General features: G+C 29.8%; 1 protein-coding gene across 1 annotated transcript; it reads left to right on the top strand.

Moving 5' to 3' along the window:
• Nucleotides 1-8828: 8828 nt before the first annotated feature.
• LOC103496860 (uncharacterized) lies at nucleotides 8829-14421 on the top strand. The gene is given in 11 exon segments (XM_051085500.1): nucleotides 8829-8964; nucleotides 9138-9210; nucleotides 11157-11246; nucleotides 11248-11404; nucleotides 11809-11880; nucleotides 11980-12053; nucleotides 12197-12335; nucleotides 12878-12958; nucleotides 13064-13153; nucleotides 13825-13886; nucleotides 13979-14421. Coding segments are annotated over 11 exon segments (972 nt in total). The 5' UTR covers nucleotides 8829-8858; the 3' UTR covers nucleotides 14007-14421.
• The last annotated feature ends 4106 nt before the right edge of the window (nucleotides 14422-18527 follow it).

The raw sequence follows: 18527 nt of genomic DNA, 5'->3' as shown, positions 1-18527 counted from the left end.
CGTCCTGCAATAATAAAATCCAATAACGGTAAATGTGGAATTTATGAAAAAATAATCAGACTTCATGGGCTTTTCTTAAATTGTTATACGGACCGTAAATATTTTGATGTTTTGTTATACTTATGTAAATTTTCCATACTTTTATATATTTACTTATAGCATATTTTAATATTCTACTTAAATTTAAAAAGAATAACCTCTTCTGTTAGCTATTTTTTAATTTAATAATTAATTTAATTTAATTTTTTAATTAAATTTTAAATAAACAATTGTTAAAAATTTTATTATTATTAATTTAAATTTATTTTACATAAAAAATAATTAAAAAAACGGGGAATCAGGGATGGGGATGAGGAGTGTCCCTTGCTCCACCCCGGCCCCATTGTCAACCCTTTGATTGTACACCCTAAACTATAGCATTTCTTAGTCTTCCAATGAAACAAGAGGAGGAGTTGGATTTGTGATTAGTTGAAAACTAGGATTAAGTTCAAATAATAGTTAAAAGAAGGGTGAAAAAGGAGTTTACTAAGTTGCAGTATTGACCTAAGTGTCGTCATTGGTGTGTCATTATTAGTGTGTCATTATAAGAGTGTGATGGTTGTTAGAAGAAGGAAAGTTCGGAAAAATTGGCTAAGTATCAAGCAGACGGCCATAGCAAGAGTGAGACATTTTGCATAATGTTAGGTGTTTTGAGGTTAGCATAGGCGACCAAAGTCATTTAAATAACCTCCAAGGACATATACCAGATGAAGGAATTTAGACCTGTATAGTGGAATACGAATCGAAACTCTACTCTAATTGCACTTAATTAACATGAAACCCTAAATTAATACAAATAAGTGAGAAAATTAACCTTCATAGCTCTGATTTCTTTAAAATCTTCACGTGAACTCGACGCGAACCACCACTAAAGTTGACCTACTATCCTCTGGACTTAGAGTTGGGTTGTGGACCCATTAGATGAAGGAATCAGGACAGAGAAAAGAGATGAAAATAAAGAGCAATTGGGCTTGGAAGTTTAAAATTTTGGAGAAGAAAATTTTAATGAACAAAGGTGAAAAGTCCATGCCAAAATCTAAGAAAAACCAAAAAAAATTTCTCATCAAATGTAATGGCTATTTTATAGAGAATTCACATGCAAACTGCATGTCTGTGCAACACCATAGCCCAACAACTCAAAGTCCAATTTCTCTAGTGAGCGTTTTGTCTTCATCAAATGGTGGCCACAAGTGTTACGTGTTGAGCATAGTTAAAAAACCAACCATATTAAGAAAGCCTCTAAGGACAAGAAGTTCGATGGCAAAGACACACCCTAGACGAGGAAAGCTATGCTAGGCAGCCAAGCAAGGCATGCAAGGCATTTAGATGTGCTTTGCAGGCAAGACAAGGTCTAGGCGAGATGGCCATGCAACCAAGGGCTTGAAGCCACATAAGGAGAGGGCTTTGCAGGCAAATATATTCGGTAAAGAGTGTCAAGGGAACCTCTATGCATTGAGGCATACGGCTAAGTAACCCATGTGAGTTAAGTGTAAGATGGTTTGGAGACTAGGCAGACTAAGGAATGTTTTAGGTGTTTAGAGTCTTGCGGTTGAGTGATTTCCAAGTATCATGGCATGTAGACACTTAGATTTTAGGAAGCATGAGGTGTGGAGAGGCCATGCAAGCTGGAGGTGGTATTTCAAAGCCATGGAAAAGTTCCTATATAAATAGGTCATTTTCAAATGGATAGGGCTTCCATTTTACTCATGTGTTTCCTCTCAAACTAGTTCCAAAAGCTTCCATTTTGAGTATAATTTTTTAGGTAGGGCTGCCGATTTAAGAAAATGCAAGGAAGATACCAATTGAGGAAAAAGCAAAAGGTCATTTTAAAGGAAATTTGGACAATGCTAAGTGTTTTTAAGCTACATAACCCAATACTTTGACTTTATGGTTGGAATTTGGAGGTAGGTTATTTGAGACTTTATAAACAACTTTGTAGAAGAAAGTTTTCTCATTGGAGTTGTGGATTTTTAGTTATTATCCTCTAAAACTGGGATTGGGTTATAAACGAAAATCAGGCCATTTAGGCAAGTTTGAGTGTGAGTCAAGCATTAGGATGCTAAAGGCTGTGTTGTGTGCAAAAAGAAGTTAAAGAGGTTAGTTGGGCGGTTGGTAAGCATAAGCCATGGCCACACAACCAACCATGCACGTGCAAGGCACACGACGCGACATGGCAAGCGCCAAGGGACACGTGGCATGCACAGACATGCGAGGTTAGCACATTGCCAAGCCTCAGAGCCCTGCGCGTGTGTACCAAACCTGCCACCCATGCATGTATGCCAATTGTGCCAAAATGCCATTTTTGGGGCATTTTTTTTATATTTTTGCAATTGTTTTAGTAAAGTTTGGATGTTTTCTGAACCTAAGGGATTAATTTGGATATAATTAACATTATTTCAGGTCAAGAGGAAATTTGAGAAAATTTATAGATCGAGGACTTAGCTCGTATCTGTGAGTGACAAAATTAATTTCAAATAGATATTTCTATATGTATTTGGTAGACCAAAAGTTTTAACATGCTTGAGTTTAATCTGATTTTCAAGTTAGTTTTAAAGCATGTGAGGTATTTAAATTATTTGATAGGCATGTGTTTGCTGAGGAGTATGTTTGGCTAGCATGAGGAAATAGAATTGATTTATGAGCATTTAAGTTTATAAATGTATTTGATAAGCATGACTTATGGTTTTGAGGTTTGCTAAGTGCAAGAAATTTCTTAAGCATGGTGGGTTAGAGATTTAAATCATGTTTTAGTCTATACCAAGTTGTCTCTATAGCCCTACAAGGTAAGACATTATGTGTAGAGAAATTTTGAGGTCCCTACCTATCTTTGAGGATTTGAGGTGAGGACGCTTATCTCTGAGGTTCAGTTGAGGATGTCCATCTGTGAGGCTAGTCCAATAGTATTGGTCTTACTCTACTATCGTGGGTAAGGTTTGGATTTGGTATTGATTTAGCCCTGCCATCTCCTGAGGATTTGATTCTTGGGTTATAGACAAAGAAAAACCGATGTTTGAGGAATTGTCTTAAAATGTTTGTTAAATTGAATAATTTAAATGTTTCTTGAGTTTATGGCTTAAATATTTATAAACCCTTGTTTTAAAACCTAGTCATTCACTGGTTTTCAGCTCACCCTTTCAAAATTGTTTTTCCACTTTTTAAGTAGAGATCGTGTTCCCAAAGCCCGATATGTTGTTGTCATTCTACTAGAGGTTCCTGTCTTGTGTTTAGTATGTAGTTCAACCATTTTGTACTTATGTGTACATATAGTCTTGTAATTGTACTTAGGATAGAATTGTAACAAATTGTGGGTTTTGAGTCAAGGAGACTACGGTTTGTGTTCAAAAGTCTATGTAAGACATAATTTTATGTTTTTTATAATATGGGTTATGCTTGAGTTCTTTTAATACTTCTTTGTTTAGAGTTGTATTATTTTGCTTCCGTGAGTTATTCAAGTAAAGGTACTAAAGGTTAGGGTATGTAAGTATTGTTGAGTAGAGAACGGTATCTAGGTGGTCTAGGAGGAGGTGTGACGACCACCGACCACCGTTTCCAATAAAAGTTTTTAGTAACAATTTGTGGCAAACTCTTTAATAAAAAAAATTAAAAACAAATGTAAAAATGAATAAATAAAAGAAAATAGAACAAAATGCAATAATATTTACACCATATTTTAAAAAATAGACCAATTTTGAAAAATGAAAAAGCTCATAAGCCCACAACGAGAAATAACAAAACTACTTCGCAATTAGCCGGTCACAAATGTGTGCGAAAAAACTTCTAATTTAAACTATTATATAATACAGTCTAAAAGATCGTTTAGATACTGTTACACGATCGTTTAGATCTTGGTAAAAAATCATTTGAATCTATCACTATATCTGGGATAGACAGTGATAGTGATCTATACCTGTCTATTTGAGATAGACAACTGATTGTTTAGATATTAGTACACTCGTGTATCAATATCTAAATGATCTTTGTACATGATCTTATATCAAATCTAAACGATCTTGGTACACAATCTTGTACCAAATATAAATGATCTTGGTACACAATCTTGTACCAAGATCGTTTAGATATTGGTACACGACCATTTAGATCTCAATAAACGATCATTTAGATCTTGGTAAATGATCGCGTAGATCTTGTACTAAATCAAAATGATCTTAGGACACGATCATATACCAAGATCATTTAGATATTGGTACATAATCGTTTAGATCTTGGTAAACCATCATTTAGATCTATCACTTATCTATCTAGGATAAATGACTGATGATTTAGATTTTGGTACACGATCATGTAGTGAAAGAAGAAGAAAAAAGAAGATGAGAGATAATGAAGAAGGAAGAAATTCTAGAATAGGAAATGAAAAAATTGCAAATAAGAAGAAGTGAGAATATGAAGAAGGAGAAGTAATAATATGGAGAAGATGCACATGAATTCAGTACTCATCTTCAAGAAATTCAAAACCAACAAGGGCAAATTTGGAATTTATGAAAAAGTAATGGTGGTTTCATGGAATTTCTTTTTTGTTATACGAGTCATAAATATTTTTGTCGTTTTGTATTATATATGTCAATTAACCTAAAATATATATTTACTATAATTAATTGTTTAAATAATTTTAAAATTAGTCTTTTAAAAAATATAACAAAATGGTAAAATATTTACACTGTACAGAACAATTTCGAAAACGAAAAAAACCCACAATGCTCCGTCAACTACGTCATCAACAACGCGCGTAATATATTTGGTACACGATTGTTTAACTTTAATTGTTTAGATTTAATCGTTTAGATTTGGATAGCCAAATCTAAAAGATTTATTTTTTAAATTCTCTGTACATGATCGTTTATTTTGGTTACACAATCGTTTAGATTTGATCGTTTAGAATTGGCTAAACGATTTTTTTGTTATGCGATTGTTTATTTTTTTAAAATTATTTGGTACACGATCATTTAGATTTGGCTAAACGATTTTTTTTAAGATTCTTTTAGTACACGATCGTTTAGATTTAGCTAAACTATTTTTTTTTTTAAGATTCTTTTGGTACACGATCGTTTAGATTTGTCTACACAATCATTTATTTTTTTTTGTACACGATCGTTTATTTTTTTTTTGTACACAATCGTTTAAATTTGGCTACCCAAATCTAAATTACATTTTTTCGAGTCTTCTATATTTATATTTAATATACGATCTTGACCAACCAAATAAAATTTTTAGTACTTTATATTCATTATTTTCTATTCTTTATTACATTGTTTACTATTTTATTTTCATATACTAAAATAGTTTCTACCTCAAGCACATACTATTATAACTCAAATTAAAATAATTTATGCCTCAAATAGTAACGATTGTCACATGCTTAACAAATTGACTTACTACGATGGGTTGAAAAGAAGGATTGAGGTAATATAATTATGAAGTCATTTTGTATAGTTTATACTAAAATTGAACGGGTATAGATTTTCTTTTAATAAAATAGAGGTGAGAGATTTAGATCGACTTCTTGATTTTTAATATATTTTAAATATTCACTGCACGAGTTCAAATATGAAATATATACTTGTTCGATTAACTAGACAACGTTTATTATTTGATCCTATTTGATCCCCAATACAACTTACGATTTAAGCCCTACTAAAAAACATTAAACTAACACACAATCATAAATACCTTCAATATAATATTTTGTTCAAACTTTTGATATTCTTCAAATTCATAATTATATTCATAACTTTTCATTTATTCTAAACTTTTGATCTTCTTCAAGTTTATAACCAATTGACTTTTTATTTGCTCACCTTGTATTAATATAAATATGGATATTTCTAAGTTAGACATAACTCAAATAACATTTATCGTTTTTTCTTCATTCTTTATTCAAAATACAAATTTCATCTCTCTTATTGTCTTAGCATGGTTATTTCATATAGAATATTTTCTTCTTGGTGGTCAATTGTTCAAACTTGAACTTTATACATGGGTTGATGATATAGATGTTCAACTATGAAACAAAGTTGTTGGTTTCTTTCTTATATGTTCATTAACTTACGTAGTTGTAATTGTTCTTGATATTATGTATATATTGTGGATATAGTTATGATTTTTGTTGATTTTTTGTTTCATCCCTTATTCGTAGATGACTTCTAAATTTCCTTTTAAAATTTTTTATTTTCAATTATTTAAAAGTGAGAATCTTGGAGAAACACATTTCTAATTATATGTATGATATGTTTTTCTATTTCTCTCAATCCCAAGTTTCTTTCACTTTCCTATCTCAATCATAACTTCATTTATCTCACATACTAACATTATTATAATTGTTATCTCTCGATCTAACCAAATATAATTATAAATTGTTAATAGTAATTAAGATAGTATATAAAAGATTGCTTATTTTTTATTTATAAAACTATTAGAAACTCTATATTTTGTTAACATTAATTCAACCATAGGTTATAAATAAAAATAAAAATTGAGAACTAATTTAATGACAATTAAAACATATAGTTAAATAGTACTATATTTTTACATAAAGTTTTGTAAATAGAATATTTAAATAAAAACTAAATTAAAATCCTTCACGCTTGCTCATAAATATAAGTCATAAAAAGTTAAATTTTTATTAAATAATTTTTACAAACAAATAAATAAAAATAAAAATAATGATGATTCAGTGGTCTTTTAGAAAATATAGCAAAGTAGCAAAATATTTATACTTAGAGAACATTTTCAAAAACGGGAAAAGTTCATAGGCCCACAATGGAAAATACAAAAAACGACCTCGTCAATAATGTCGTTAACAATGCACGTAATATATTTGGAACACAATCGTTTAGATTTAGTTATTATTTGATACATTATCATTTAGATTTGATTGTCACGGCAAGAAATTGCGTTTTTAATGGTTAACCAAAAAGGTCACTAAAATGCAAAAACACGTCGCTAAAAATATTAGCACGTAGAACCATTCGTCGCTAGAATTGTCGCTAAATCCGCATAGCCAAATTTATTAACATGTTTAGATTTTGGTACCCAAATCTAAACGATTTTTTTTTCAAGATTATTTGTACAAGATCGTTTAATATGATTACATAATTGTTTAAATTTGATTTAGGTAGTCAGATCTAAACGATTTTTTTTTCAAAATTCTTTGATATACGATTGTTTAAACTTAGCTATTTTTTGTACACGATCAATTCTAAACGACGGTTTTTTAAGATATTTTATATTTAGTACATGATCTTGAATAACTAAATAATAGTTTGAAAAAAATAGATCTTTTATATTTTATACAATCTTAAACCAAATAACAGTTAAAAAAAAAAGAAAAAGACGATGAAAAAGAAAAAAAATCAGAAGAGAAAGAGAGACAATGAAAATGAAGGGCAAACCTAGAATATTAAAAAAAAATAAAAGGCAAACTTCATGTATTTTTTCATTTTGTTACACGCCTATAAATAGTTGGTTGGTTTGTTATATTTATGAATATTTCTCGATTATTTAATTAAAATATAAAAACTTTAAATTTTCAAAAAATTATTTAACAGGCTCCTTTTCCTACCTTTATACAAGAATTTTCTTAAACACTTTTTCATCTACTTATCACTTCATTTTTTTTCTTTATAATTTAGAATTTTCTAATTAATTCATGATATAACTAACTTTAACATTTGATTCTTTTAAATTGTCTTTAAATTTTTAATAAAGCTTTCATATCTGAAGCAGACGTATTGTTTCTAGTATTTATAAATAATAGTAAAAGTCACGTACATGACATGTATAATGCATAACTTTAGATTATAGTAAACATTGCATACATATATATATATATGTTTAGATTGTGCTAAATTTAAAGGTACAAAATTTAAAATGTAGTAGAATTAGATTTACATAGGAAGAAATTACAATAATTATATTAAAATATAAGAATTTAAATGTAAGACTTGCATATATCAAAAAAAAAAATTTATAAGCAATATTGTTTTTGTACAACTTGAAAGTAACTTATTGTCACCTATGGGTTTGATCCAAACTTTTGTTGTTTTCACTTAAATTCCTCTTGATAGTGCGACATAAAGTTGTCCATGAGAAAACACATTTTTCAAGAATATATATTTCAAACATTAGAAATTGTTTGTTTTTGTGCTTTGTTAATTGTCATTGCAAAGCATGAATGGATGAGGAATTGTTTTCTCTTGAACTTGAATGGATATTCATTGTCATTTGGTGGGCTTAATGGCATTCGTGGAAGAAAAAACTTGTTTTCCAGTATTATCATCAATTGCTATTCCAGAATATATAATATGTTTGCTAAATGATTGACATATCAATCTTGTCTCATTACGCAATCCATTGGACTAATCTAAATTTCTCAATAACAACGTTGGTAGAAAAAAAAATCAAGAAAGCTTTTTATATAATAGAAAAAAAATGTTACAAAAACTTTTTATTAAGTCTTTAAATTTGTATTATTAATTAGAATTAATAAGATATTTAATTTATAACTAATTTATAAAATGTAAATGAAATTTTACTTTCCAATCCTTCACATCACATTCCATGCTTTAATTTTACTAAACTTAATTACAATTAATTAAAAAAGTCGCTGAGTAAATGAAATCATTTATCTCAACTCTTCAGCGTACTTTAATTTTACTGAACCTAAGAAGAATTAATTTAAAAATAATGGGAGATGATAAGCTGAAAATAAATTACAAATGAATTTACCATGAACATAAAACTAAACTGAATGGAGAGAAATTTTATATATATTTTAGAATTTGATTCCCAATGTAATTGAGAAAATGAAAATATCAATGGTATTGGGATCAATTAAATGGCGAATTGAGATGTCGTTTCAGGAAGAAAATTCCAATTGGGTCTCTCCTTCTGCGGTTGGAAGAATCTCTCGTATTTCTCTTCTCCAGCTACATTCGAAGAGGACAAACTTTGCTTCTTTCAATCCATTTTTCGTTATAAATAATCTGTTGTTTGTTGATTTGGGTTACTGAAAGTTATCAAATTTTCTTTTAGAAATGTAAATGGAATTGTAATAACAATCCATCTCTTGCTTCCTTTTTCAGAAAACAGAAGGACGAGGAAAAGTAGGCTTATATTGTTTGTTTCTTCTATCGCACAAATTCTATTCCCATTTTCGTAAGCATCCTTGTTTCCTTTTTATTTTTTATATTTCTCTTGCATTTAATCTTAACTCACATCCTGTTCGTAAGTTTTTGTCTGCAACCTGTTTGTTCAATTGTCAATCATGGTGCTGCATGTTTGAAGGTTGCTTACATTTTTTTTTTGTGCACTTTCATTAATTTTAGACTTTTCTTGATCTGAGTTGCTGTTTTCTTGAATTTCTTTGGTTTTGATTTCTGGGTTTTTGTTTTTGTTTGGTTTGCCAATGTCGGTCTCTTCCTATGTTGTGTCATGTGTTTGTGTGCCACAGGCGGATTTAGCATAGAAGCCCCTTCAACTTTATTGTCTTTATATAATATATATAAAGAAAACTACTTAATTATTAATATTTATCATTAGCTCAGTGGTCAAACGGTTAGCCCCCTCCAATCTAGGTTCAAATCCTTTCTATGTAGTAGTTTATTTTTCATATTTTTCTTTCAGACGTGTTGCTTGGTGTTTTTGGTGTTCTCAATCTCATTTTTCATTCATTCTTACATTTTTATAATGAGATGAGGTGCTGCAAAGCTTGAAGAAGCTAACACGCCTGTAATAATGTTTTCATGCTCACTCTTAAACAATGAATGATGTCAAACATCTGAATCAGTTCAGAGGTCTTACCACCTACTTTCTTTGGGGCAAAATAAGAATCAAGTTCGTGGCCTATAGGAACTACTTTTATTTTTTGTTTATTTGTTTGTTTGTTTTTTTTTTTTTTTTTTTTTTGCTTTTGTTTTTGTTTTTGTTTTTTTTTTTTTTTTTTTTGTGAAGGCTTTGTCTATTCAAAGATCAATCTTTAGGTCAAGGGATGACAAGTATTTTAAATTATTAAGGGCCATTTGATCTTTTTGGTTTTTGAAATTCATACTTGTTTCTTCCAATTATCTTACTTGCTTTTCTTTAATTAAAAAAAAAAAAAATTGAGTTCTTTGTCAAATTCCAAAAACAAAAGCTACTTTTTTCTTATTTTGAAACTTGACTTGGGTTTTACAACATTAATAGAAAGTTGATAACAAAATAGAGGAACCTATAGGTGGAAGTTGTGTTTATAAGTTTAAAATTAAACCAAATGGTTATCAAACGAGACCTAAGTTTTCAACCTTAGGTTTGAAGCTTGAACTTTGGAGGGTGCCTCCAAACATCTCTAAGGCCTTTTCAATGGAGTTAACAAAATTGTACTTAGAGCATTGATGTAACTTTTCGAGTATCAATGAAAAGTTTGTCTTCTTTCCCTAAAAAAGATAACTTAAAAGGATAACTGATATGGAATGTTCGGTTTTTCATTTGTCTGGAGTGCTATATCACATGCTCTTGCTTGTTTGTCAAACTAGAATCCATTTTACTGATTAAAGGGACTTCTTTCTTCTTGGAATTAGTTTCTAGTTGCTCCTCTATCTTAACTTAGGAAAATAGGGTGGGAAATAAACATCTATAATTCTTAGTTTTTATTTTGGAAGTACCTATAGCATTATGCTCAAAATAAACTTCTCAAAAGAAATAAACAGTTGCAACTTTTCTACAGCAGTTGAAGTTTCTAATAGTTGATGCCCAAAAAGGTGAAAAGCTGCAAAGGCCCAAACCTTTAGTTTCTTTACTTCCTGAACAAGCAGAGGGAGTTTGCCCACTCTAACACCAACTTTAGAAAAACAACGATTTTAAATAAGTATTTTTCTTTTACTTAGGAATTCATCTCCAAGAATCTCATCATTCCATGGGATTTAAATTCCAGGAGTTTCAAAGTTTCTATATTTTCGCTATTTTCTGCTAATATGTATGAATATATTATGCTGAGAAACAATCTGAATTCCAATGTATGTTGATCGCTGCAGCAACAAAAGTGACCTACATAGTGGTATATTTAATTTGGCTTGTTTTATTTTACTTTATTGACATTCTTACCAATGTCTACTGGGTCATTGAAGAATGGGAGATCATTTTGTGCTGTTGATGGATCAGTTGCTTACTGAATCGAACCTTGAAGCTACTATTGAGTGAAAAAACAGAATTTGGCATGGCCTCAGCAAATGCAAATGCAGATAATATGATATCTTCGTTAAATATTGATGTCGAATCTGTGTCACCTTCAAGTATTGTTCAGTGCAGAATTTGTCATGATGAGGATGATGGCTCGAAAATGGAGACACCATGCTCTTGCTGTGGCAGCTTGAAGGTTAGATTTAGTTTAGTCAATGCTAACTAGTTTTACTATAAAACTCAGATAGCTATTTTTGTAGTCCATCTTTTCCAAATTGTGTGGCTGGCTATAAACTACTTTCAACAATGTTCCTATCTACTTTTGCTGCATTCAATCTAATATCCAAATTTATCTTCTTTCCCAATTCTTTTCCCTGGATATTATAATATGCTATAAAATACTTGCTAAATTAGGTACCCTATTAAGTATTATATATGTACTTGTTACTGGACTGAAAAGAGTAGGATCAGGTTCATGCATGGATAGAGCATCCTGTGCTATTCTTGGTTTCCTTTCCCTTTCCAAACCTTATTCGTCCATGTTTTAATTTAGTTGGTTCACCTCGATAATTAGCTTCCAATTAGTGTTGATAATTGCAGTATGCTCATCGCAAGTGCATCCAGCGGTGGTGCAATGAGAAAGGCGATACAATCTGTGAGATTTGCCACCAGGTCTGTCATTTTTATTTTTTTTTACTTTTGTTCTTTTTAATTGTCGTTATTGCATGCCTCAATTTACAGTAGTAAGGAGTACTTTTTCTTATACTGTAGGACTTTAAGCCAGGGTATACCTCACCTCCCCCTGTATTTTATTATGGAGATATTAATGCACCGATGCATTTCAGGTTATCCATTTACCACTCATCCATAATGCATTTCATTTCACATGCGTTTCATTTCTATAGTATACAGTATTATTCAATTCTCGTTCATTCAAATTTTCGACACTATTATATAACAGTGCTATCATTGAATTTCGTGGTCTTAGGGGAAGTTGGGAGATGTCTAGACTGAACCTGCATGTACCTGCAGGTATGCCTGATCACGAGTATCTTGATTCTGACTTTGATGATTTTTTCGCTCCCTCTCCAAGAAGCATATTGTTCTGCCGCGTGGTTGCAGTAATTGTATTCCCTACCTCTTCATTTTATTTCATTTCAGTTTCTTTATCTACAAATTTAAGCCCCTCGATAATTGGCTTTGCTTTCTGCAGAAGCAGATTGAAAAGTATTAAGTTCTTTTTTTCTTTTTTTTTTTTTTTTGCTAGATGAAAAGTATTATGAAGAATTTTTGTATAAAAGTTTTATTTTATTCTTTGAACTTTCTATAAAGACCAAAATTTTTAATGAATTATTTAGATACTTTTTTTTTTCATTACCTGAAGGACAAATGTTTTTTTCATTACCTGAATATGTGTGGGGTCGTCAAATATTAATAATGTACATAGTATTTATTCTAAGTCGAGGAGATGCAATATAATATTAAAGTTGATGGATAGAGAAATATAGCATTTTTGAAATTTAAGGATGAGAATGAAACGAGAATCAAATCGCATAACTAAAATAGGATTTAAACTTGTGACTCCTTGCTCATATTTGTACCGTTAAGACCGTTGGATTGACCAACAATCCCCTGTTTGAAACTTCTAATCTTATCTGTATATATGTAGTTTATTGCTCTTCTCATTTTACGCCATACTCTACCAATTGTAATTAGTGGTGCTGGAGGGCATTCATTGACATTGTTAATGGTGAGATTGTTTCTCGGTTTTCCTTCATCTACTTTTTTATCCCTTGGCCCTTTTCTATTGTTGAAACCAGGGAAGAACCACAAGTTCATGTGCTCTATATTTCAGTTGTTGGTCTTGAGGATTGTTGGGATTCTTCTACCAATATACGTCATGGTTAAGGCATTTACTTTCATTCAACGACGGCATCATTATCAGGTTTGTGATGCAGTCTATGTCTAGATTTGTTCTGAACAACATTTCATCATATGAACTGCACGGATTTTTCAATGGGTTGATGCAAATTAGGGTAGATATGAATTTTGTTGGCCATTGTGTTAAACCTTATTCTTTTGTTTTACCATGTTTCTAATTATAATGGCTATATTTTGGTTTAATATAGTTTTAGGGCATATAAGCTACTCTGACATGACCATAGTCTAATTGAATAGTTTAATTAGTTAAGATATATGTCATCGACCAAGAAGTCAGGATTCAAATTGTTGCTCCCAAATAAATAAAAATTGATCACCCATGATTAGGAAAAGAAATATCATGCTAAGCACCTGAGTCCATTAATATTATAAAGCAAAAAGAAAAGAGGTTAGAATAAATGCCTTTTTAGTTCTTTTTGGCTGTGAAGTTTCAAAACCTTACCAAGTAGCCTTGAAGTTTTTGAAATGCTTCAAAATAGTAAACTTTCAAGAAAAAGTTCAATGATTGGCAAAAAATTCGTGTCAGTGTGCCACTGGGTCAGTGTATTTTTTTGGGTACAATTTTTGTGAAAAGTAAATGATTATCAAAAAAGAATAGTAATAAAAAAAAGTGTCACTGGCTCCATCAATTGTACTTTTTTTCACTCTTCAATGATAAGCTTTATGTTTCTTAAGAGGGAAAGAAGTTATGACTGCACTGTCCTCCTATATCAGAACACCAACCATGATAAACATATGTGAGAAAGTGCATATTTCTGAAAATTGGTTCTAGTTATTTGTTTACATATATCGAACATTACGTTTGAACATTCTCATATTGTTTTGTTAGGCTCCCCGTCTTCAACTCACAACGTTAGATGACAACAGTGAATTGACAAACCATTCTCAATCGCGCTTAATCCACTTGAGATAACAGTACATTGGCCCCGTCCCTAATATAGTGGAAACGACAAGATGGAAAATGGCTGGATAAAATGCTTACAAGGTGACCAAACGCTTTTCACTGTGAGGAAGTTATGAGTCACAAGGCTGTTTATGGTTCTTGCAGCGAGACGTTCACGATCACGACCACCCAATTATTTTCTGCAGTGAAGTTCACATCTGTGGAGAAGCAGCAGAAAGTTCTTTGGTTAAAATCTAACACTTTATTCCATGTAATCCTTGGCTCACTATTTAATGTATAAAGTGTGTAATGGTTAGAAAGTAGAAAGGGATTTGATTTGTATAAAATCAGTATTGCTTTCAAGGATGGATGTGTGTTTATTAGTTTTATTTTTTCTCCATTTTTATCTTTTTAAATGGTGTGTTTATTTATTGATGGCTGCCAAATTTGCTCTTAAATCTGTTGTGAAAGATTTTAGATTAAAAAAAGTGTAGTTTGAGATGGTTTAGGTTGAGTTTTGATCAAATTTGAGACAACTATCCTTTTCAATTTAAGTAGTTTAAGGATCCAAAGGCTTCCAAAATTAAATACAGATTGAGCTGTAAAATTACTAAATAATAGGAAAATGCAAAATCCCACCCAATTATAATCGTCTTTTTTTACGATTAAATCTCTGATCGTAGATATTCATGTTGGTTGAATTTATGTTTATTTTTTTAGTATAATAATCGCAAGATGGAAGATTGAAACTTTAAACTCTAATGACAAAGGTTATGTGCAATTGTCAATATTAGGGAGTCAAGCTCACTTAGACAATTTTATGTTTATGCTGGTCTCACCTAATTGTAATTATTTATATTTCATATTGAAATTTGAATTTATGTAAGAATAGTATAAAATTTGGGAGATTCACTTGTGTGTTTGTATTAGTGTTATTAAATTATGTTAATGCAATACAAAACTATTTATGAAATATCGTAGAATATAACAAATAAATAATTGTCTTTAGCAAAACAAGTTTCTTAAACACATATTATTAGAGATGAGAGAAATTTGTTTAACATTTATCTGACTTTAACAGAACCTCTTAATAAATTTTGAATTTTAAATCCATAAAAACTTTTAGTTGAGCTATTACTAACTAAAAGTACTATTTTAAAATCAACATCATCTGATTTGCATTGTTTCGATATAAAACTTGCCTAATTATTTGCATATGAACTATCAAACTCAAAACATTTAAATTTTTTTGTATGAAAGATCTTAAGAGTATTACATTGCATAACAAAATGAAAATTCAAATTTACTAATCAAAATAGAAACATAGTGAAACTTAATATATCTCAACTAAAAGGTCAAAAATTAAGATCTTTACTCTCACATATTAAACTAAAAGTAAATTTAAAAAAACAATTAAAAGAAATTTGCACAAATGATCTCTTTCCAAAAACTTAAATGAAAAATGACCCAAAGTTGAAGAAAAATACACGTGAGGCCCTACTAATCCTATAAAGTTTTGTTCTTTCCCCACGCCATTTCCACTTGCTCTTGCTTTTTCTTCTTACTCTAATTCACATTCTAGCTTTCATCTTTAATTCAAGAGGAGAAGAAGAAAAATGGAAAAGAGGACCAGAAACAAAAGAAGATTGCAAGTTTGTAACATTCCAAAATTTAAGATAATTTTTCTTTTAATTATCTTGAACTATTCAAGATTGATTTGTTACAGGTGTTGGTAAATTTAATTATAGAAAATTGAATTTTGGTGGAAAATATTATTAATTATATATATATATAGTTAATAATAGAAAGTTAATTAATCTGGAGAGATATAGATATTTGAAATATACAAATTTATTTATATATATAAAAGAAAAAAAAGGAATAGATAATAATAATAGACCGGAATGCATTTAATAGAGAGTGATAGAGTAGTTAGTAATATTTTGCCATTTTAATAATTTCTCTAATAATAATAATGGTTTTTATTATTATTATGATTGTCTATTTGTCTTAAAAGGTAGGTTCTGTTAGGTTGCGTGCAATTGAAAAGAAAAGAGAGGAGAAATTACGAAATTTCCCCCTTCTTCTTCACGCTGAACGACGCCCTCTTTTGCTTCTGGCCGTTCTACTCCCTCCGACGACGCCACGTCCAGCCGCTTCGCCCAGACGCGAGCCGACCCTCTGTCCAGTGACCTCTCCCCGCTGTCAGCCGCGCCATCTCTTTCTCCGTCCGAGCCGCACCGCGCCGCTCTTCCCTGTGTCCGACCTCCTCCCCGGTGGGTTTTGGGTAAGAATTAGTTTTGCTTGGTTTCAAGGTTTCCTTAAAAGAGTTGTCGCCACATACTCAAGACGACGCGGAGTCTTTTGTGTATGAGAAATGTAATAGCACCCCCATAACACCCGTTTTAGAAAACGGTGGCCAAATTTAATGTCTTGAATAAAATTTATTTTTCAGTAAAAGAACTATGTCTTATTTCATTACTCACCACTCCAATATTTGGAGCAATGATCCCATAAAACAAGTGGGATACACCCATTAATTAGACTATATTGGAAAAAAATCATCACCTTAAAAGAATGAGAAATTGTTACAATTTCTCAAATTCTATCATAGGCTAGTCTTCGAATAAAGTTTTTTTTTAAAACATTGATTAAATATATTTTCTCTTGGAATTAAATCTCGGATTCCCTAAGATATTGATCCTTCACCTTAAGAATCTAGAAATAACGAACTCCCAGAAATTTCTAGATTCCATCGTAGGTTTTTTTATCGAAATCGACGTGGTTATTATAAAAAAAATATAGATTAGAAAACCTTATGAAACATCTATTTAATTTTGAGTTTTAAAATAAATAATTTTAAAGCAAAAGAAAAATTCTAAATGGTTTAAAGAGAAAAAATTAAAAAAAAAATTCAAAATTAAATACAATTATGATTAAAAGTATCTTAAAATTTTTAAAAAATTTTTAAAAAAATCATAAATATAAAAAAAATTAAATAAATAAAGTTATATATAAAAAATAAAAAAACAAACAAAAGATTAAATATATATAATAATAATAATAATAATAATAATAAAATAATATTAATAAAATTACAAATAAAATTAAATTTGAATAAGTAAATAAATTAAAAAAAGAAACAGAGCAGCGACGGTAAAGTTTGCAGCCACCCTAAAAGAAAAAAATTATATATATAATAATAATAAAAAAATGATAATAATAGAATTTTTTTTGTTTATAACTTTTTCTTTTTCTCTATTGTTTAGAGAGCATTTTCTTTTAACATGATGGTAAAAAGGTAGTAAAAATGAAAAAAAGAAATTTTTCTTACACATTTTTTTTCTTTCTCTCTACATTTGAAAAGAGAAGAACAAAAATAAAGATTCAATCCCGAATAAAATTACTTGTTGTATGAAGTGCGGATCATTGGGAGTAAACTTTACCTAATGCAACCTCCAACTAAGTTTTTTCTTCCCTATGAGATTAGAATTAGGGTAAAAAAAAAAGACTATATGAAAATAAAAACAATAAAGCTAAAAAGCTAATGACCCACCTTTTTGCAAAGGAATACGTTTCTTCAAATTCTCTCTAAACACTTTTTTTTAGAGATTCTCTCTAAAACAATTTTTTTCATCAAGAATTTCTCTAAAACAATTTCTTCTTCCCTTTTCCAAATGACAAAGGACCCTATTTATAGAACCGGGGTGTGCCACAAATTAGGAAAATTTAATAAGTATAAAATCAAATTAGATATTATGTAATTCTATTAATTTTCTTTTTTCTAAATTAGTAAAAATACGATATTGAAAGATTTTGTCCAAAATAAATTTTTTGCTTTTTTCCTAAAGTGATAAAGATAAGTCAAATATGATATTAAATTTTTTTGTATAAAATAAATTATCTTGCTTTTCCTAATATGATAAATCAAAATCTCAATAAATTAATTTGTTTTTTTTCCTAAAGTGGTAAGTCAAAACAAAATGATTTGAATTTTTTTTAAATAATAGATATTCTCATTAATGACTTTATTTTCCATTTTAATAAGAAGATAAAGAAAAAACATAAGATTTCATATTATTACAAAAAGATTTTACCTTTTTATTTTTTTAACAAAATAAATTAATGAAATATCTTAACCGTTGCTACAATTAATAATTTAAAGAATAATAAAAAAATGTAGGATAAAATTAGGTGGCTACAGAAATTCTTGAATCGATTTGTGGTTTTCTAAGTAAAAATTTTGGGTATGTATTTGGAGGAGTAAACGGGATCTAATAGATAATTTTGTTTGTGCAAAATTAATAGCAAAATTATTAATTTAATTTTGGTTATGTATAGATTGAATTTAAGATTTTCGATTGCAATCGGAATTTTCTGCTGACTTTTGATTGATATGTGCGCTCCTATGGGACTATCAACTCCACAACTTGATTGAAATTGATAGAATTGTTACAATAATTGAAGTGAATTTTGATGAACAATTGAAGAAATG

This window comes from Cucumis melo, chromosome 6 (genome assembly GCF_025177605.1).
Source record: "Cucumis melo cultivar AY chromosome 6, USDA_Cmelo_AY_1.0, whole genome shotgun sequence".
In the NCBI taxonomy this organism is placed as follows: Eukaryota; Viridiplantae; Streptophyta; class Magnoliopsida; order Cucurbitales; family Cucurbitaceae; genus Cucumis; species Cucumis melo.
This window is presented reverse-complemented; position numbering and strand designations above follow the sequence as displayed.